At 48.0% G+C, this 19,647-nt stretch overlaps 1 protein-coding gene across 4 annotated transcripts in view; it reads right to left on the bottom strand.

The window, feature by feature from the left end:
- The window catches only part of GREB1 (growth regulating estrogen receptor binding 1), a 932,876-nt gene that overhangs the window by 638,533 nt on the left and 274,696 nt on the right, over positions 1 to 19,647 (bottom strand). For all 4 annotated transcript variants that reach the window (XM_069235945.1, XM_069235948.1, XM_069235946.1 and 1 more), the window contains exon 9: positions 9,462 to 9,644. In XM_069235945.1, the coding sequence (XP_069092046.1) occupies positions 9,462 to 9,644 (183 nt within the window). The remainder of the gene's footprint in view (positions 1 to 9,461; positions 9,645 to 19,647) is intronic.

The raw sequence follows: 19,647 nt of genomic DNA, 5'->3' as shown, positions 1-19,647 counted from the left end.
ATTTAGAAAAATTTCAAATTGCAAAAATGAATTTCTAATGACAATTTTGGAATTTGTCGTGTGATCAGGTATTGGCTGAGTAGTCCAGCAAATGCAAAGTCTTGTACCCCACCGCTGATCCACCAATGTAGGAAGTTGGCTCTGTATGTGCTACTTCAAAGTAAGGAATAGCATGCACAGAGTCCAAGGGTTCCCCTTAGAGGTAAAATAGTGGTAAAAATAGATAATACTAATGCTCTATTTTGTGGTAGTGTGGTCGAGCAGTAGGCTTATCCAAGGAGTAGTGTTAAGCATTTGTTGTACATACACATAGACAATAAATGAGGTACACACACTCAGAGACAAATCCAGCCAATAGGTTTTTATATAGAAAAATATATTTTCTTAGTTTATTTTAAGAACCACAGGTTCAAATTCTACATGTAATATCTCATTCGAAAGGTATTGCAGGTAAGTACTTTAGGAACTTCAAATCATCAAAATTGCATGTATACTTTTCAAGTTATTCACAAATAGCTGTTTTAAAAGTGGACACTTAGTGCAATTTTCACAGTTCCTAGGGGAGGTAAGTATTTGTTAGGTTAACCAGGTAAGTAAGACACTTACAGGGCTTAGTTCTTGGTCCAAGGTAGCCCACCGTTGGGGGTTCAGAGCAACCCCAAAGTCACCACACCAGCAGCTCAGGGCCGGTCAGGTGCAGAGTTCAAAGTGGTGCCCAAAACACATAGGCTAGAATGGAGAGAAGGGGGTGCCCCGGTTCCGGTCTGCTTGCAGGTAAGTACCCGCGTCTTCGGAGGGCAGACCAGGGGGGTTTTGTAGGGCACCGGGGGGGACACAAGCCCACACAGAAATTTCACCCTCAGCAGCGCGGGGGCGGCCGGGTGCAGTGTAGAAACAAGCGTCGGGTTTGTAATGGAAGTCAAGGGGAGATCTAGGGATCTCTTCAGCGCTGCAGGCAGGCAAGGGGGGGGGTTCCTCGGGGAAACCTCCACTTGATCAAGGGAGAGGGACTCCTGGGGGTCACTCCTCCAGTGAAAGTCCGGTCCTTCAGGTCCTGGGGGCTGCGGGTGCAGGGTCTCTCCCAGGTGTCGGGACTTAGGATTCAAAGAGTTGCGGTCAGGGGAAGCCTCGGGATTCCCTCTGCAGGCGGCGCTGTGGGGGGCTCAGGGGGGACAGGTTTTTGTACTCACAGTCTTAGAGTAGTCCTGGGGTCCCTCCTGAGGTGTTGGATCGCCACCAGCCGAGTCGGGGTCGCCGGGTGCAGTGTTGCAAGTCTCACGCTTCTTGCGGGGAGCTTGCAGGGTTCTTTAAAGCTGCTGGAAACAAAGTTGCAGCTTTTCTTGGAGCAGGTCCGCTGTCCTCGGGAGTTTCTTGTCTTTTCGAAGCAGGGGCAGTCCTCAGAGGATGTCGAGGTCGCTGGTCCCTTTGGAAGGCGTCGCTGGAGCAGGATCTTTGGAAGGCAGGAGACAGGCCGGTGAGTTTCTGGAGCCAAGGCAGTTGTCGTCTTCTGGTCTTCCTCTGCAGGGGTTTTCAGCTAGGCAGTCCTTCTTCTTGTAGTTGCAGGAATCTCATTTTCTAGGGTTCAGGGCAGCCCTTAAATACTAAATTTAAGGGCGTGTTTAGGTCTGGGGGGTTAGTAGCCAATGGCTACTAGCCCTGAGGGTGGGTACACCCTCTTTGTGCCTCCTCCCAAGGGGAGGGGGTCACAATCCTAACCCTATTGGGGGGATCCTCCATCTGCAAGATGGAGGATTTCTAAAAGTTAGAGTCACTTCAGCTCAGGACACCTTAGGGGCTGTCCTGACTGGCCAGTGACTCCTCCTTGTTGCTTTCTTTGTTCCCTCCAGCCTTGCCGCCAAAAGTGGGGGCCGTGGCCGGAGGGGGCGGGCAACTCCACTAAGCTGGAGTGCCCTGCTGGGCTGTGACAAAGGGGTGAGCCTTTGAGGCTCACCGCCAGGTGTCACAGCTCCTGCCTGGGGGAGGTGTTCGCATCTCCACCCAGTGCAGGCTTTGTTACTGGCCTCAGAGTGACAAAGGCACTCTCCCCATGGGGCCAGCAACATGTCTCTGGTGTGGCAGGCTGCTGGAACTAGTCAGCCTACACAGACAGTCGGTTAAGTTTCAGGGGGCACCTCTAAGGTGCCCTCTGTGGTGTATTTTACAATAAAATGTACACTGGCATCAGTGTGCATTTATTGTGCTGAGAAGTTTGATACCAAACTTCCCAGTTTTCAGTGTAGCCATTATGGTGCTGTGGAGTTCGTGTTTGACAGACTCCCAGACCATATACTCTTATGGCTACCCTGCACTTACAATGTCTAAGGTTTTGTTTAGACACTGTAGGGGTACCATGCTCATGCACTGGTACCCTCACCTATGGTATAGTGCACCCTGCCTTAGGGCTGTAAGGCCTGCTAGAGGGGTGTCTTACCTATACTGCATAGGCAGTGAGAGGCTGGCATGGCACCCTGAGGGGAGTGCCATGTCGACTTACTCGTTTTGTCCTCACTAGCACACACAAGCTGGCAAGCAGTGTGTCTGTGCTGAGTGAGAGGTCTCCAGGGTGGCATAAGACATGCTGCAGCCCTTAGAGACCTTCCTTGGCATCAGGGCCCTTGGTACTAGAAGTACCAGTTACAAGGGACTTATCTGGATGCCAGGGTCTGCCAATTGTGGATACAAAAGTACAGGTTAGGGAAAGAACACTGGTGCTGGGGCCTGGTTAGCAGGCCTCAGCACACTTTCAATTGTAAACATAGCATCAGCAAAGGCAAAAAGTCAGGGGGCAACCATGCCAAGGAGGCATTTCCTTACAGTTACCCCCAGACTTTTTGCCTTTGCTGATGCTATGTTTTGAATTGAAAGTGTGCTGAGGCCTGCTAACCAGGCCCCAGCACCAGTGTTCTTTCCCTAACCTGTACTTTTGTATCCACAATTGGCACACCCTGGCATCCAGGTAAGTCCCTTGTAACTGGTACCTCTGGTACCTAGGGCCCTGATGCCATGGAAGGTCTCTAAGGGCTGCAGCATGTCTTATGCCACCCTGGAGACCCCTCACTCAGCACAGACACACTGCTTGCCAGCTTGTGTGTGCTAGTGAGAACAAAATGAGTAAGTCGACATGGCAGTCCCCTCAGGGTGCCATGCCAGCCTATCACTGCCTATGCAGTATAGGTAAGACACCCCTCTAGCAGGCCTTACAGCCCTAAGGCAGGGTGCACTATACCATAGGTGAGGGCACCAGTGCATGAGCACTGTGCCCCTACAGTGTCTAAGCCAAACCTTAGACATTGTAAGTGCAGGGTAGCCATAAGAGTATATGGTCTGGGAGTCTGTCAAACACGAACTCCACAGCACCATAATGGCTACACTGAAAACTGGGAAGTTTGGTATCAAACTTCTCAGCACAATAAATGCACACTGATGCCAGTGTACATTTTATTGTGAAACACACCCCAGAGGGCACCTTAGAGGTGCCCCCTGAAACCGTATCCAACTATCTGTGTAGGCTGACTGGTTCCAGCAGCCTGCCACACTAGAGACATGTTGCTGGCCCCATGGGGAGAGTGCCTTTGTCACTCTGAGGCCAGTAACAAAGCCTGCACTGGGTGGAGATGCTAACACCTCCCCCAGGCAGGAGCTGTAACACCTGGCGGTGAGCCTCAAAGGCTCACCCCTTTGTTCCAGCACCGCAGGACACTCCAGCTAGTGGAGTTGCCCGCCCCCTCCGGCCATGGCCTCCGCTTTTGGCAGCAAGGCCGGAGAAAATAATGAGAACAACAAGGAGGAGTCACTGGCCAGTCAGGACCGCCCCTAAGGTGTCCTGAGCTGAAGTGACTCTAACTTTTAGAAATCCTCCATCTTGCAGATGGAGGATTCCCCCAATAGGATTAGGGATGTGAACCCCTCCCCTTGGGAGGAGGCACAAAGAGGGTGTACTCACCCTCAGGGCTAGTAGCCATTGGCTACTGACCCCCCAGACCTAAACACGCCCTTAAATTTAGTATTTAAGGGCTTCCCTGAACCTAAAACTTCAGATTCCTGAAACTACAAGAAGAAGAGGACTGCTGAGCTGAAAAACCCCTGCAGAGGAAGAACAGAAGACACCAACTGCTTTGGCCCCAGACTTACCGGCCTGTCTCCTGCCTTCCAAAGAAACCTGCTCCAGCGACGCTTTCCAAGGGACCAGCGACCTCTGAATCCTCTGAGGACTGCCCTGCTTCACGAAAGACAAGAAACTCCCGAGGACAGCGGCACTGCTCCAAAAGAACTGCAACTTTGTTTCAAGGAGCAGATTCAAAGACCCCTGCAACTCCCCGCAAGAAGCGTGAGACTTGCAACACTGCACCCGGCGACCCCGACTCGACTGGTGGAGAACCAGCACTTCAGGGAGGACCCTCCGGCGACTCCAAGACTGTGAGTAACCAAAGTTGTCCCTCCTGAGCCCCCACAGCGACGCCTGCAGAGGGAATCCTGAGGCTCCCCCTGACCGCGACTGCCTGAACTCTATTTCCCGACGGCTGGAAAAGACCCTGCACCCGCAGCCCCCAGCACCTGAAGGAACGGAACTCCTGTGCAGGAGTGACCCCCAGGAGGCCCTCTCCCTTGCCCAGGTGGTGGCTACCCCGAGGAGCCCCCCCCTTGCCTGCCTGCATCGCTGAAGAGACCCCTTGGTCTCCCATAGGAAACTATTGGAAACCCGACGCGTGTTCCCACACTGCACCTGGCCGCCCCCGCGCTGCTGAGGGTGTACTTTTTGTGCTGACTCGTGTGTCCCCCGGTGCCCTACAAAACCCCCCTGGTCTGCCCTCCGAAGGCGCGGGTACTTACCTGCTGGCAGACTGGAACCGGGGCACCCCCTTCTCTCCATTGAAGCCTATGTGTTTTGGGCACCTCTTTGACCTCTGCACCTGACTGGCCCTGAGCTGCTGGTGTGGTAACTTTGGGGTTGCTCTGAACCCCCAACGGTGGGCTCCCTTGGACCAAAAACTGAAACCTGTAAGTGACTTACTTACCTGTTAAAACTAACAATACTTTACCTCCCCCAGGAACTGTGAAAATTGCAGTGTCCACTTTTAAAACAGCTATTTGTGTTTTATGTAAAAAGTATACATGCTAATGTAATGATTCAAAGTTCCTAAAGTACTTACCTGCAATACCTTTCATGTAGAATTTGAACCTGTGGTTCTTAAAATAAACTAAGAAAAGATATTTTTCTATAACAAAACCTATTGGCTGGATTTGTCTCTGAGTGTGTGTTCCTCATTTATTGCCTGTGTGTATGTACAACAAATGCTTAACACTACTCCTTTGATAAGCCTACTGCTCGACCACACTACCACAAAATAGAGCATTAGTATTATCTCTTTTTGCCACTATCTTACCTCTAAGGGGAACCCTTGGACTCTGTGCATGCTATACCTTACTTTGAAATAGCACATACAGAGCCAACTTCCTACACTCACTCCAATCCAAAACAATCTGCCCCACTCCAGCCCAAACCATCTGCCCCACTCTAATCCAAAACAATTTGCCCCACTCCAATCCAAAACAATCTACCCAACTCCTATCTGCCCCACTGCAATCTAAAGAATCCACTCCACACTAATCTGCCCCACTCCAATTCTTCCAACTCCAATCCAATCCTTCTCACCCTAATCCAATACACCCCACTCAATCCCATTTCAGCCCACTCCAATCCACCACAATCCACCCACTCCAGTCCACTCCACACCAACCCAGCACAGTCCAGTCCAATCTACCCCACTCCATCCCAATTAACCCCACTCCAATCCAATCCACCCCACTCCAGTCTAATCCAACCCACTCCAATCTAATCCCACTCAATCCACCCACTCAAATCCATTCCACCCCATTCCAATCCAATCCAATTCACCACAACTCATCCATCTTACTCAAATCCACCCACTGCACCCTACTCCAATCAAGTTGACCTTAATCCACCTCACTCTAATCCAATCCAGTCCAACTTAATCCACCGCACTCCAATACAATCCAAACCCACTCAAATTCACCCCACTCCAATCCAGCCCACTCCGATCCATCCCTCTCCAAAAATCAACCCCACTCCAAAAAGTCCATTCCACTCCAATCCAATTCACATCACACCAGCCCAATCCACCCCACTCAAATCCAGTCCACTAAAATCTAGTCCACTCCACTCCAATCCCATCGACACCACTCCATTCCACCTCACTCCAACCCATTCCATTCCAATCCACTCCACTCCAAAAATACATACTACTCTAATCCACCTCACTTCAATCAACCCCACCCCTATACAATCTAGCCCACCCCAATACAATCTACTCCAATGCAGTCCATCTCAATCCAATCCACCCCACTCAATCCAATCCACCTCACTTCTATCCAATCCACCCCAGTGGTTCAATCCACTCCACTCCAACCCACCCCACTCCAATCCAGTTTATTGCATTCCAGTCCAACCCATTGCATTTTACACCACTCCAATCAACCCCACTCCAATCTAATCCACCCCACCTCAGTGTAATCCATCCCACTCCACTCCAAACCAGTCCACCCCACTCCAATCTACCACACTCCAGTCCACTGCACTCCATTCCATTCCATTCCACCCCACTCTACCCCAGTCCAATCCACCACACCTAAGTTCAGTAAATCCCCACTGCAATCCAATCCATCCAGTCCACTCCAGTCTAATCCATTCCACTCCAATCCACCCCACTCTAGTCCAATCCATGTCACTCTAGTCGTAACCACCCCATCCTAGTCCAATCCACCCGTCTCAAATCCAATTATTCCAGTCCCAGCCACTCCACTCCAATCCACCCCACTCGAGTTAAATCCAGTCCACCCCACTCCAGTCCAATCTAATCCACCCACTCCAGTTCACCCCACTCCAAATCATACCACCCCAATCTAATCAACCCCACCACAAACCACTCCACCCTAGTCCTATCACTAAAATTCAGTCTACCCACCCCAATCAAATCTAATCCACCCTCATACAATTCACCCTACTCCAATCCATCCCGATCTAATCAACCTGACCCCATTTCAAGTCCAATCCACCTCATATAGTCGACCCATTCCAATCCACCCAATCCACTCCACTCTACCTCAATCCACTTCAACTCACTCCACCCTGTTTATACCCCACTCCACTCTACAGCACTCCACTCTGACACTGCACTCAGCAACAATCACTCTGCCATAGCACCACTGAACTCTACTCCCTGCTACTCAACTGTACAACACTCTACTCCCTTTACTTCACTCTTTGACACTCTACTGCAACAAATCCACTCTACAACACTACCCTCACTCCACTCTATGACACTCCATGCCACTAACCTTTAGCCATGCTGAACAACAACCACAGAGGTGTACAACATGGCAAAACACATTGCCAAGCTAATAGCTCTTGTATAAGCTAGACCTATTGGTTTGCCAATGCTTGTTTCCTCATGCAGTCAAGGACAATTGTTTTTATGAATTTTGGCACACAGACTAGCAATCACATTCCACACTCTCTCTATGTAGATTGGACCACAGGAATAGAGGACAAATACACCAGCTGATAATATGACAGAAAAACAATTTGTTGACAAAAAACAAAAAAGCCAAACCAATTTGAGAGAAGAAACAGTAAGACAAAATTAGGACGCACATGGCAACAACTATATAAGACATTCTTACAATTATATATATTCGCATTACAAGAACATTAGTCCTCAGTCATCATGACTACAACACACAGACAAACATAGATAATTAACCAGATTGAACTACTGTGTTCCTGAGCTCATCTATGCCTTCAGGCACAACCATCCTGTGACATCATCATATTAACACCAAAGACATTGAAATATACATTTGTACTACCATCAAGGCATGCTTTCAGGCTCATTGCCATTTTCTACATTGTTTTAATGAATTTTGATGAACTGTTTTTATCACACTATAAAGCAGACAATCCCCCAATATTTTCTTACATACCTACAATTACATTTAACAATTAAGCTACTAAGGTTGCTCAGTTTCAATCTCTTTCCTGTGAAAAAGCTTTTTTGAACAAATGTATTCTTTTGCCACCTTTTTTTCTCTACAGCTAATTATTACAGGGGTAGATACTGAAGAAACACTTAAATTGTGTTATTTACACATCAGTATTTCTGCAGAGATTTCTGCCTTTAAGGTGACAAGTGAAATTAGTGAAAAGGGCATTTAACATAGTAAATTAAATTTAGTATACTTAATAATGTAATGGTAATATCCTTTCAAAATGATTAAGCATTTTCCGAATTCTCTTCCTGTCTCAATAACTCTCCCTACCCCAACCTCAATCACACTCACACACTTCACTGAAAATGCCTTTCTACTGAATTCCCTTTTTCCCAAAAAAGTCAATCTGTTTTCTCATGCCACCGAACACCTTTTTTCTGTTACAACCAGTTTGTGGAGGAGGATGTTCTTCACTGTGGACTTGATCTTGTCTGGGTGTCCTGGCTCACTACTCGAAATATGGAGATTACATAACATGACTTGCTTTCTGGAGGATAGTGATGTGCCTTGTAGCCATCATGCCTCTGGTCAAAGGATATGGATGAGAAAAACATTCTCTTTGAGCAGTATGATGTTCCATTCCAAATATATCTTTACCACTTTCCAGCAAGCCCTAAATACTAACTTTCCATAGCTCCCCCGGGTTAGCTAATCATGATTCAATGGAAAGCAATGATTACAGCAGCTATGACAGTTCCCTAATAAACAATCATGATTGCATTTTTGAAAAAAAACTAATTTGATTGTTTGACATGCCTGTGCCTTGGCAAATGTTCAAAAACCATACAAAATGAATTAAAATGTTTACAATTGTAACACATGCCCATAATGTCAAACTGAAACTAGGAGATAACTGCAGTCCTGAATCACTGTCTCATTTGTGGTTGCACTTAAAAAAAAACAGTCTTGAAAAGGGTGATAAATCACAAGTCACTCTCAGATTATGTTTATGCTGCAAGGTGCTGTTTCTATGTCTTGCCATGAAGCTGCCGTGAGTTTGCAAAATTGGAGAATCTATAACGGATTCATATTGAATAAATAGGTTATGAGATCAGGTACCAAATCTCTCCTAGGATATTTAGAACATATTCCAAATCCCACCATGCTTAAGAAGTGATCCAAAACATGTATCTCGTCACTCTGTGCATTCGCTGAACCTTCTTTGCTATAGGTATTGCCTACAACTGTGTGACAATTTTCTAAAATATATATGTAAACACACTGAGCGTATAAATGCAGATAAAAAACGCATAAACAGAACACAGAAATTAAACATGTTTACATTTAATAATGCAGTGTCTAATAGAGGGCAAACACCATACAGTGCTAGTGTATGTCACATGTCAATTCTTTAAAATAGAAAACACTTAACTTCTAGTTTTAAGCAAATTTACCTTTAAATATGACTGGCTTGCACATGCATTTTTGAAGAAGATTGTCAGGTACTGAAACAGGCTCTCCAGAGGCAACCACTGGTGATGGGAGAGATGCTCCAAGAGATGAAGGTTGTGTGTAAGTTGATCCTGTGATGTCTTGAGCATAAGATGAATGTTGCACATAAGGTGTTCCAATACTCTCTAAAATTGACATAGAGTAATTCAAAAGATGCCTCTTTTCATATTCATAGGCAAAAACACTGGCAAAACAGATTTAACATCACATATTTAGCTCAAATAAAAACAAATGTTGGCAAAGTCTCAAAATATTTGCATTTATATTTGTTAGAAATGTGCACTTTTTGTAGAGTCACTCCAATGTTTTTGCTTTTTTGCTAAACCCTACTGTTGCTGGCTATAGAGCCCGTGCAGGCTTTACTTGTGCTAACCAGTAGTAAAGTGCATGTGCTGTGCTCCTCCTTTCAACACAGTAAAATTAGTAAATTCATTTCCAGATTTAACTTACCTCTAAATTCCTAGTATATGGTACCAAAGTGTACCCAGGGATGGTAAGTTAAATGTCACCAGTGGAGGAAGTGGGGGAACATGAGGGAGCATCATTTCTGCCAACCAATACAGTGACAGAGTAAAGCATGTCTCTGGTTGTGCAGTTTTAAACTTCCACCTCAACTTGTCAAAAATAAACCCTTTTGAAAGGCTTAAGCCTTTCTTTTAAGTAATAATAAGTTAGGCTTAATGCCCATAGGGTAGAGTGCACAGTATTTAAAAGTAGGACATGTAGAATTTAATACTTCTCATGTCCTTACAGTGAAAGTATACAAGCTATTTTCACTATAGCAAGGTTCCATACGGAAACCTTGAGCTCCTTTATAACACTTTATGATGCTAATTTCAAATTTGTAAAAATAAGGTACTTTAGGAAACTTAACCTGGAAGGCCCTTCTGTAAGTATTCAACTGTCACCTGGCAGCGTTGTGGCTACCCTGTAGTGAGGTGTGAACTACTTCCCGGACGTGGGCATGGAGAGTTGTTGTCGTCCCCTTGACAGGATGGTCTGCGGGCTGTGCCTAGACCGCTGGAGCACATAAAAAAGGGCCCGTCCTGTCCTAAGCAGAGGTAGCTCGCACCTGGTTCTGTCTCCCCTTTTGTCCTCATAGTCAGCCAGGCAGCAATCGCCTGTGGGAGTGAGAGCTGCCAAAGAAATGGTTGAGAGTGAGCACTGGGATCCAGCTGTGAGCATCCTCCTTGAGATTAGAGTGCCAAATCCTGCCTAAATGTCACATCCATCTTAACAGGTCTGCTGGGGTTTCATATATCACATTTAGGGCACACTTCAAAGGAGCTAAACGGAATGCCAAAGCACAGTGGGGCATATTTATGAACCCCTTGAGCTGCTGTTGCATCATTTTGTGTGACACAACGGTAGTGTATTCCTTGAAACCATATCTATGAGGCCACACAAAGCCACTTTGTGATGCTTTGAATGGCCTCATACATACTGAGTAAGGCAAGGCAGTGCAACTCGCTGCGTTGTCTTGCTTTGTAGTAGGGAAGTGTTCTATGGGAGTTGCAGTGGGCGTTCCCATGTAACACCCATGGATTTTGACACATCCCCTGATTTACCAACCCCAGGTAAACCTGAGGATGCGCCAAAACCTTACGCCTCCCCAGGTGAGGTGCAATAGCTTTATTTCTCCTCACTTGTTCCTCGTTCTATGTGTGCTGCCATCTGCAGCAAACACAGAAAGAGGAAAAGGCCTCCCAGGATTGTTTTTGTGCAGGAAGGTGCCCCTTCTTGTACAAAAACAATCCTGCATGCAACACAGACACCCTTGCACCATGATGCAAAGGTGCCTGCATTGGCCCTAGGCAGCCCATAGTGAGCCAGTGCAAGAGGAAAGGACAGGAATGCACTGTATTCCTTAAATACAACGCATTATTGTCCTTTCCAAGTAATGCAGTGCAGCACAGCAAAGTGACTTGCTGCACTGTGGCACTTTTTTGAAAATGGGGTTCTTTCTTTGTATACACTGTCCGGTTGCTAAGAACTCAGCATTGATTTTACCAAACTTCTGTCCCTGAGTTTGTTACAGGTACATAGACTGCCTAAAACTGGATTTTAGTGTTGGATGTGGGAGGACACTGGGAGTACCATAGTACACTCCCTATGCACATGCCCAGTCCACAGAGCCCAGGTTTAGTGTGGCTGAAGACTTCTGCTAGCTTGAAAATATCCAACGTGGGTAGGGTTAGCCCCCGGACCTTTACCTCACTGGTTGGGGGTCTCCAGGAGTCGTTCCCACCCACAAGTTTGTGCCAGGCATAAATGTGGCATCTCCAGGCACCTGCTTCAGCACACTCTGGGAACTGTCGGAAATCTGAAGAGGAGTGCACTTGCTATCTGAGACTTGAAAATAGCCAAGAAGACTGGACCTGCTCTCTCTCTTGAACCCAGGACACAGAAGTGGACTACAAGGGTCAAAAATACCTTTTCCTGCAACTGCCCAACTGACCAGTGGCAAGTTGACAGGTGCTGTGGTCTCTGCAACACCTGTGAGTCTCTAAGTGATCCAGTGAGGTCCTGGGGGCTCTAGAAGGGTACTTCTGTGGTGGATTGGGACTTAAAGGACTAAAGTAAGAAGCGAACATCTTTGATCAGGACAAACATTGTTAGTGTATTCAATTCTCATTCAATCTAGCATCGAATGTTGCCTAGGTCCTGTTCTACTGTGACCACTGACTATTATTGTGCATCTTGGCGCTAGTTCTATTTCAAACTTTGAAAACTCACATCTCTGGTTCCTTTATTGGATTTTTGTTAGTTTGGTTATCATTTTGTTTATTACATTTTACTCTACTTCTCTAATTTGTTTTTGGGATTTTATTGTTTTCCATTTCAGGTGTATTACTGTTTTAGTACTGTGTAAAGAAATGGCTCCCTGTTGCAGTTACCCCCCACTTTTTGCCTGATACTGATGCTGACTTGACTGAGAAGTGTGCTGGGACCCTGCTAACCAGGCCCCAGCACCAGTGTTCCTTCACCTAAAATGTACCATTGTATCCACAATTGGCACACCCTGGCATTCAGATAAGTCCCTTGTAACTGGTACTTCTAGTACCAAGGGCCCTGATGCCAAGGAAGGTCTCTAAGGGCTGCAGCATGTCTTATGCCACCCTGGAGACCTCTCACTCAGCACAGACACCCTGCTTGCCAGCTTGTGTGTGCTAGTGAGGACAAAACGAGTAAGTCGACATGGCACTCCCCTCAGGGTGCCATGCCAGCCTCTCACTGCCTATGCAGTATAGGTAAGACACCCCTCTAGCAGGCCTTACAGCCCTAAGGCAGGGTGCACTATACCATAGGTGAGGGTACCAGTGCATGAGCATGGTACCCCTACAGTGTCTAAACAAAACCTTAGACATTGTAAGTGCAGGGTAGCCATAAGAGTATATGGTCTGGGAGTTTGTCAAGCACGAACTCCACAGCACCATAATGGCTACACTGAAAACTGGGAAGTTTGGTATCAAACTTCTCAGCACAATAAATGCACACTGATGCCAGTGTACATTTTATTGTAAAATACACCACAGAGGGCACCTTAGAGGTGCCCCCTGAAACTTAACCGACTATCTGTGTAGGCTGACTAGTTTTAGCAGCCTGCCACAAACCGAGACATGTTGCTGGCCCCATGGGGAGAGTGCCTTTGTCACTCTGAGGCCAGTAACAAAGCCTGCACTGGGTGGAGATGCTAACACCTCCCCCAGGCAGGAATTGTCACACCTGGCGGTGAGCCTCAAAGGCTCACCTCCTTTGTGCCAACCCAGCAGGACACTCCAGCTAGTGGAGTTGCCCGCCCCCTCCGGCCAGGCCCCACTTTTGGCGGCAAGGCCGGAGAAGATAATGAGAAAAACAAGGAGGAGTCACTGACCAGTCAGGACAGCCCCTAAGGTGTCCTGAGCTGAAGTGACTCTAACTTTTAGAAATCCTCCATCTTGCAGATGGAGGATTCCCCCAATAGGGTTAGGATTGTGACCCCCTCCCCTTGGGAGGAGGCACAAAGAGGGTGTACCCACCCTCAGGGCTAGTAGCCATTGGCTACTAACCCCCCAGACCTAAACACGCCCTTAAATTTAGTATTTAAGGGCTACCCTGAACCCTAGAAAATTAGATTCCTGCAACTACAAGAAGAAGGACTGCCCAGCTGAAAACCCCTGCAGCGGAAGACCAGAAGACGACAACTGCCTTGGCTCCAGAAACTCACCGGCCTGTCTCCTGCCTTCCAAAGATCCTGCTCCAGCGACGCCTTCCGAAGGGACCAGCGACCTCGACATCCTCTGAGGACTGCCCCTGCTTCGAAAAGACAAGAAACTCCCGAGGACAGCGGACCTGCTCCAAGAAAAGCTGCAACTTTGTTTCCAGCAGCTTTAAAGAACCCTGCAAGCTCCCCGCAAGAAGCGTGAGACTTGCAACACTGCACCCGGCGACCCCGACGCGGCTGGTGGCGATCCAACACCTCAGGAGGGACCCCAGGACTACTCTGATACTGTGAGTACCAAAACCTGTCCCCCCTGAGCCCCCACAGCGCCGCCTGCAGAGGGAATCCCGAGGCTTCCCCTGACCGCGACTCTTTGAACCTAAAGTCCCGACGCCTGGGAGAGACCCTGCACCCGCAGCCCCCAGGACCTGAAGGACCGGACTTTCACTGGAGAAGTGACCCCCAGGAGTCCCTCTCCCTTGCCCAAGTGGAGGTTTCCCCGAGGAATCCCCCCCTTGCCTGCCTGCAGCGCTGAAGAGATCCCGAGATCTCTCATAGACTAACATTGCGAACCCGACGCTTGTTTCTACACTGCACCCGGCCGCCCCCGCGCCGCTGAGGGTGAAATTTCTGTGTGGACTTGTGTCCCCCCCGGTGCCCTACAAAACCCCCCTGGTCTGCCCTCCGAAGACGCGGGTACTTACCTGCAAGCAGACCGGAACCGGGGCACCCCCTTCTCTCCATTCTAGCCCATGTGTTTTGGGCACCACTTTGAACTCTGCACCTGACCGGCCCTGAGCTGCTGGTGTGGTGACTTTGGGGTTGCTCTGAACCCCCAACGGTGGGCTACCTTGGACCAAGAACTAAGTCCTGTAAGTGTCTTACTTACCTGGTTAACCTAACAAATACTTACCTCCCCTAGGAACTGTGAAAATTGCACTAAGTGTCCACTTTTAAAACAGCTATTTGTGAATAACTTGAAAAGTATACATGCAATTTTGATGATTTGAAGTTCCTAAAGTACTTACCTGCAATACCTTTCAAACAAGATATTACATGTTAAATTTGAACCTGTGGTTCTTAAAATAAACTAAGAAAAGATATTTTTCTATAACAAAACCTATTGGCTGGATTTGTCTCTGAGTGTGTGTATCTCATTTATTGTCTATGTGTATGTACAACAAATGCTTAACACTACTCCTTGGATAAGCCTACTGCTCGACCACACTACCACAAAATAGAGCATTAGTATTATCTCTTTTTACCACTATTTTACCTCTAAGGGGAACCCTTGGACTCTGTGCATGCTATTCCTTACTTTGAAATAGCACATACAGAGCCAACTTCCTACATTGGTGGATCAGCGGTGGGGTACAAGACTTTGCATTTGCTGGACTACTCAGCCAATACCTGATCACACGACAAATTCCAAAATTGTCATTAGAAATTGATTTTTGCAATTTGAAAAGTTTTCTAAATTCTTAAAAGACCTGCTAGGGCCTTGTGTTAGATCCTGTTTAGTATTTCTTTTAGAGTTTAAAAGTTTGTAAAAGTTTGAATTAGATTCTAGAACCAGTTGTAGATTCTTAAAAAGTATTCCAACTTTTAGAAGCAAAATGTCTAGCACAGATGTGACTGTGGTGGAACTCGACACCACACCTTACCTCCATCTTAAGATGAGGGAGCTAAGGTCACTCTGTAAAATAAAGAAAATAACAATGGGCCCCAAACCTACCAAAATACAGCTCCAGGAGCTTTTGGCAGAGTTTGAAAAGGCCAACCCCTCTGAGGGTAGCAACTCAGAGGAAGAGGATAGTGACTTGGAGGACAATTCCCCCCTACCAGTCCTATCTAGGGAGAACAGGGTCCCTCAAACCCTGACTCCAAAAATAATAGTCAGAGATGCTGGTTCCCTCACAGGAGAGACCAACACCTCTGAAATCACTGAGGATAACCCCAGTGAAGAGGACATCCAGTTAGCCAGGATGGCCAAAAGATTGGCTTTGGAAAAGCAGCTCCTAGCCATAGAAAGGGAAAGAAAAGAGATTGGCCTAGGTCCCATCAATGGTGGCAGCAACTTAAATAGGGTCAGAGATTCTCCTGACATCCTAAAAATCCCCAAAGGGATTGTAACAAAATATGAAGATGGTGATGACATCACCAAATGGTTCACAGCTTTTGAGAGGGCTTGTGTAACCAGAAAAGTAAACAGATCTCACTGGGGTGCTCTCCTTTGGGAAATGTTCACTGGAAAGTGTAGGGATAGACTCCTCACACTCTCTGGACAAGATGCAGAATCTTATGACCTCATGAAGGGTACCCTGATTGAGGGCTTTGGATTCTCCACTGAGGAGTATAGAATTAGATTCAGGGGGGCTCAAAAATCCTCGAGCCAGACCTGGGTTGATTTTGTAGACTACTCAGTAAAAACACTAGATGGTTGGTTAACTGGAAATGAAGTGTGTGACTATGTTGGGCTTTATAATTTGTTTATGAAAGAACACATTTTAAGTAACTGCTTCAATGAAAAGTTGCATCAGTATCTGGTAGACCTAGGTCCAATTTCTCCCCAAGAATTGGGAAAGAAGGCAGACCACTGGGTCAAGACTAGGGTAACCAAAACTTCCACTGGGGGTGACCAAAAGAAAGGGGTTACAAAAACTCCCCAGGAGAAAGTGGGTGACACTAGAAACAAAGAAAAAGAGTCCTCTGTAGGCCCCCAAAAACCAGAACAGGTGGGTGGGCCCCAAGACACAACCCAAAACAAAGGTGGGTACCAGGGTAAGAACTGGGATGCCACTAAGGCATGGTGCCACAACTGTAAACAGTCTGGGCACCACACCAAGGACACTTCTTGTCCCAAAAACAAACCCCAGAACAAGATTCCAGGGGTAACCAGTGTAGCCATGGGAGATGACTCCTCAGATGAGGAGGTCTTCATAGCCTTCAACTGGAAACAGGGCCCAACAGGTGAGTTGGAGATTCCAGAGGGAAGTAGACACTTCCACCACCTACTGGTGAATGGAATCCCAACCACTGCCCTGAGAGACACTTGTGCCAGTCACACTATTGTGCATGACAGGCTGGTGCTCTCAAACCAGTACATCCCAGGTGAGACTGCCAGGGTAAGAGTTAGCCTAGACAGGGTCACTAAGAGGCCTGTGGCTTTAGTGCCCATAGAAGTGGGTGGCACTCTTAGCTGGAGAAGGGTAGTAGTCAGTACAGACCTCCCCCTTGATTGTCTCCTTGGAAATGACTACCCCGAGGTTAGTCAGAGCCCAAGAGAGGAACTGGTCCAGTGCCAGTCCTCTCCCAAGGATTCTGGAAGTCCTGCCTCTGCAGTAAATGCAAGCAGACCCCAGAAGAAGAAGAAAAGAAAACAGAGTAGGAAGGGTGGACAACCTTTAGCCAAGGTTACAGCAAGCCAAGGAGATTCTGCTCCAGTAGGGGAGAACTCCAAAAATGGCCCTGATAAAGTCCAACCTGACCCACAAGAAGTCCTGGCTAGTCAGGCAACTGTTAAACCTGAGTGGGTGGCTCCTCAGCTAACAGAAGAAAGAGTGGAAGAAGGGTGTTTACTACAAGATGTGGTAACCCCCCACTCTAATACAGCAGACAGGCAACCTGAACCCAAAGAAGCCTGTAACTTAGCCCCTTCCCTTTTAGGTGAAGAGCTAAAGGTGTGGTTCTGGGCACTGACAGCTGTCAGTGGCCTCTGCTGGGTGTTAGCCTTTATGGCTGCACTATCCTTGGCATGGTGGTCTGACCCCATGCCAAATAACAAGTTAGGCCCCCTGACCCTGTTGGTCATGGTGGGGTTACTCCAGCTCTGGGTAACCTCTTTGGGTAAGCTAGGGGTGACCCTGGCTAAGATAAGATTAGCAGAGGTGGATACCTCTGACCTCAAAATAGAGAGAATGGGTGAAGACATAAAAAGCACAGACAAGAGGCAGTTCAGACTAGGTCCTATCACTGTGGAAGTGGGTCAGTTCCCCAGAGGGAATGACCTGAACAGGAGGATGTAAGGCAGAGTAGGCCCTGCAACAAACCAGCCATTTCCTCTACTCTTCCTCGCCTGACAGACTAGGAAGACTCTTCCAGCGTTGGCTGAGTCTCCTGGCCTGTGGGCTGGGGGGGGCTTGTGTAAAGAAATGGCTCCCTGTTGCAGTTACCCCCCACTTTTTGCCTGATACTGATGCTGACTTGACTGAGAAGTGTGCTGGGACCCTGCTAACCAGGCCCCAGCACCAGTGTTCCTTCACCTAAAATGTACCATTGTATCCACAATTGGCACACCCTGGCATTCAGATAAGTCCCTTGTAACTGGTACTTCTAGTACCAAGGGCCCTGATGCCAAGGAAGGTCTCTAAGGGCTGCAGCATGTCTTATGCCACCCTGGAGACCTCTCACTCAGCACAGACACCCTGCTTGCCAGCTTGTGTGTGCTAGTGAGGACAAAACGAGTAAGTCGACATGGCACTCCCCTCAGGGTGCCATGCCAGCCTCTCACTGCCTATGCAGTATAGGTAAGACACCCCTCTAGCAGGCCTTACAGCCCTAAGGCAGGGTGCACTATACCATAGGTGAGGGCACCAGTGCATGAGCATGGTACCCCTACAGTGTCTAAACAAAACCTTAGACATTGTAAGTGCAGGGTAGCCATAAGAGTATATGGTCTGGGAGTTTGTCAAGCACGAACTCCACAGCACCATAATGGCTACACTGAAAACTGGGAAGTTTGGTATCAAACTTCTCAGCACAATAAATGCACACTGATGCCAGTGTACATTTTATTGTAAAATACACCACAGAGGGCACCTTAGAGGTGCCCCCTGAAACTTAACCGACTATCTGTGTAGGCTGACTAGTTTTAGCAGCCTGCCACAAACCGAGACATGTTGCTGGCCCCATGGGGAGAGTGCCTTTGTCACTCTGAGGCCAGTAACAAAGCCTGCACTGGGTGGAGATGCTAACACCTCCCCCAGGCAGGAATTGTCACACCTGGCGGTGAGCCTCAAAGGCTCACCTCCTTTGTGCCAACCCAGCAGGACACTCCAGCTAGTGGAGTTGCCCGCCCCCTCCGGCCAGGCCCCACTTTTGGCGGCAAGGCCGGAGAAGATAATGAGAAAAACAAGGAGGAGTCACTGACCAGTCAGGACAGCCCCTAAGGTGTCCTGAGCTGAAGTGACTCTAACTTTTAGAAATCCTCCATCTTGCAGATGGAGGATTCCCCCAATAGGGTTAGGATTGTGACCCCCTCCCCTTGGGAGGAGGCACAAAGAGGGTGTACCCACCCTCAGGGCTAGTAGCCATTGGCTACTAACCCCCCAGACCTAAACACGCCCTTAAATTTAGTATTTAAGGGCTACCCTGAACCCTAGAAAATTAGATTCCTGCAACTACAAGAAGAAGGACTGCCCAGCTGAAAACCCCTGCAGCGGAAGACCAGAAGACGACAACTGCCTTGGCTCCAGAAACTCACCGGCCTGTCTCCTGCCTTCCAAAGATCCTGCTCCAGCGACGCCTTCCGAAGGGACCAGCGACCTCGACATCCTCTGAGGACTGCCCCTGCTTCGAAAAGACAAGAAACTCCCGAGGACAGCGGACCTGCTCCAAGAAAAGCTGCAACTTTGTTTCCAGCAGCTTTAAAGAACCCTGCAAGCTCCCCGCAAGAAGCGTGAGACTTGCAACACTGCACCCGGCGACCCCGACGCGGCTGGTGGCGATCCAACACCTCAGGAGGGACCCCAGGACTACTCTGATACTGTGAGTACCAAAACCTGTCCCCCCTGAGCCCCCACAGCGCCGCCTGCAGAGGGAATCCCGAGGCTTCCCCTGACCGCGACTCTTTGAACCTAAAGTCCCGACGCCTGGGAGAGACCCTGCACCCGCAGCCCCCAGGACCTGAAGGACCGGACTATCACTGG

This window comes from Pleurodeles waltl, chromosome 5, assembly GCF_031143425.1.
Source record: "Pleurodeles waltl isolate 20211129_DDA chromosome 5, aPleWal1.hap1.20221129, whole genome shotgun sequence".
NCBI lineage: Eukaryota > Metazoa > Chordata > Amphibia > Caudata > Salamandridae > Pleurodeles > Pleurodeles waltl.
The sequence above is the reverse complement of the archived record's forward strand: the minus strand, read 5'-3'. Positions and strand labels throughout refer to the sequence as shown.